The sequence below is a fragment of the Chlorella variabilis genome (assembly GCF_000147415.1).
Source record: "Chlorella variabilis unplaced genomic scaffold CHLNCscaffold_1, whole genome shotgun sequence".
NCBI classification, from domain to species: domain Eukaryota; kingdom Viridiplantae; phylum Chlorophyta; class Trebouxiophyceae; order Chlorellales; family Chlorellaceae; genus Chlorella; species Chlorella variabilis.
Window position 1 is genome coordinate 1,244,251 of NW_005435087.1, and position 2,348 is coordinate 1,246,598.

The 2,348-nt window shown below is 68.4% G+C and overlaps 1 protein-coding gene across 1 annotated transcript in view; it reads right to left on the minus strand.

The window, feature by feature from the left end:
• Positions 1-1,761: 1,761 nt before the first annotated feature.
• The window catches only part of CHLNCDRAFT_133208 (hypothetical protein), a gene marked incomplete at both ends in the record, with an annotated part of 865 nt that continues 278 nt past the window's right edge, over positions 1,762-2,348 (minus strand). The window contains 3 exons of the mRNA XM_005852059.1: positions 1,762-1,914; positions 2,013-2,081; positions 2,260-2,316. Of these exons, the coding sequence (XP_005852121.1) occupies positions 1,762-1,914; positions 2,013-2,081; positions 2,260-2,316 (279 nt within the window). The remainder of the gene's footprint in view (positions 1,915-2,012; positions 2,082-2,259; positions 2,317-2,348) is intronic.

Below are 2,348 nucleotides of genomic sequence, written 5' to 3' on the forward strand. Positions count from 1 at the left end.
CCTCCCTCTGCTCCTGCACCGGCTCGGCCTGCTCCTGCAGCACCGCGGGCCGGAGCACAGGCCGCCTCACGCCTGCGGCTTCCCAGGCGGTGCCACACCGCTCGCTTCACGCCTGCTGCTGCCGGCATTCTCACCTGCGTCTGGCCTCCCGTGGGGCCCTCCCCCACGCCCACGCCGCCCGCGGTGCCCGCCTCCGAGGTTTGCACGGGGCCGTGCACCATCACAGGGTGCGCTCCTGCAGGCTCGCAGGCCCCTCCAGGGGACTGTCAGCGAGGCATCCCACCCCATTCGCAACCCAGGCGACTGCCTCCCTGTGCAGGCAGGGATGCGTGCATCTGATTGGCGGGTGCGGGCGACACGCCGCCCGCCGACCTGCTGTGCCCGGGGTGCGGCTGTAGCCTGTTGCCTTGTCCATGTCGTGGCGCTCTGCAGGCGGGCCGGGTGTCGCAATCAGCGGCGTGCTGCTCTAAATGCCGTGCTGGGGACGCTGACCGATGCACGCCACGGCGGCCAGCGGGCAGCCCCTCTCTCCCTCCTTGCCAGCCCCAGCTCCCGTACCCAGCTTGGATAGGCCGGTCGGGTGCGGGTCAACAATCTCTGCGCCCCCAGACCCAGCGCCGTGGAAGCCGCCGCCTGCGTGTCGCGGGGGGGGCTGAGCGAATGTGGGCGGCAGGCGGGGGATTGGGAGGGACCAAGGCGCCGCCGCCTCCTGCCGAGACGGCGGCGGCGCCGCCGCTGGCCCGACGGCCACTCACTGAACGCTGGGTTGCCCCCTGAGAAGCCCTCGTGCTTGTGGAGGTCGATGTGGATGCCGGGCAGGCCTGCAGGCAGGCTTCGCACCCAGGTTGGCGGCGGTCTGCCTGATGGGCAGCAGCTACCGGCGCTCTGCCAGAGGGGGCAGCAGGCACACTGCCTCGGTCTCGCCTTCCTCCTCTTCTGGGAAGTGAGGCGGCTCCTGGGGGGCCTCTGCCATGGCGCTGGCAGCTGTGGGGTGGTTGGGAGGCAGCCTTGGATGGGCGGCAAACCTTGGACGGACGCTGGGACCTTTGGGGTTGGGCTCCTGAGTATAAGGAGCCAGGGAGGCGCGTGGCGCTGAAAGAAAGGAGCAAGCAAGTACTTTGTTTGGTTGGCCCGTGGACCTCCTGCGGCTTCCGTGTTTGCTGGCAAGGACAACCTGAACCGATGAGGCAAAGGCCAGCCTCCAGCAGCAAGCGGCCCAGCTCGGCAGCAATGCCTCCTCACCTCCCCACCGTGCCGCACCCGCCGCCTCTTGCCGCAGCTGGCCTGCTTTGCGGGCAGTATTGTTACACACCACATCAGCAGCAGCAGGTGAAAAAAAGGGAAGACGGGCGGGAGCAGAGCAGTTTCAAGGACAGAGGAGCAGAGAGTGACGGGTTTGGTGGAGCCGCGGGTCACGGGCAGACGAGAGGCACACAGACACAGGACCGAGTGATCAAGGAGGGTAGTGACGCAGGGGATTGTAGCGGGTGCATTCAGTGCGGTGGAAAACAGTGAATAGGCGAGAAAGGCATTTGACAGCACACACGCTGGAAAAAGAAACGAGCCTCTCGCAGGCAATCATGCCTGGCGCCCGCAGGCGGCCGAGCCGGCTGCGCTGCTGCAAACGAATTCGGCGCGTGATAGTATGTATGTCCTTTGTTGGGGGCAGCACACATGGCCGCAGTCGTGCCGGGCTGCAGCCTCCCCTGACGGTCGGTGAGGAAGCTGGGGGCGGGCCGAGCCGGGCTGCGCGGCCGCGCCTCACTCGCCGTGCAGCGCGGTGGGCGCGGGCGGGGCGTCGGAGTCTGAGGTGGGGTTGCCGTCGTCCATGTTGCACACCTCATGGTGCACCTCCTGGTCGCACACGGCGTCGTGGCCCAGGTCGATGGTGCATGTGGCCAGGGGCAGCTCCTCCTGCGGCCGGGTGGGTGGGCGGGTGGGTGGGTGAGGGGTGGGAACATTCGTTGGTGGGTGGAGAGGGGGCAGGTGGGCGGGCAGCCCAGCGGGCTCACCGGCGGCGAGTTGATGTCAAACTTCTCGGGGCCGCAGGGCAAGTAGTAGGTGTGCAGCAGCTCGTGGGCCTGGGGGGGGCGGGAGAGGGGGAGGCGGGCGGGCAAGCACGTTGGCGCCGCGCCCTGCCTCGCACGAGCACACGCCGCACCACACTACTCCACTCCACTCCCATGCTGCCCACACACAAGCAGCCCCAGCAGCACAGCAGCAGGCAGACCCTCCCCCACCCACCCAGCCCCCCCCCACCTTGTGCGAGTTGGGCTTCTCCAGGAAGTCGTCGTACAGCTGCTGGATGACCGGGTTCTCGTGGGAGCGGCGCAGCACGGCGCGCTCAT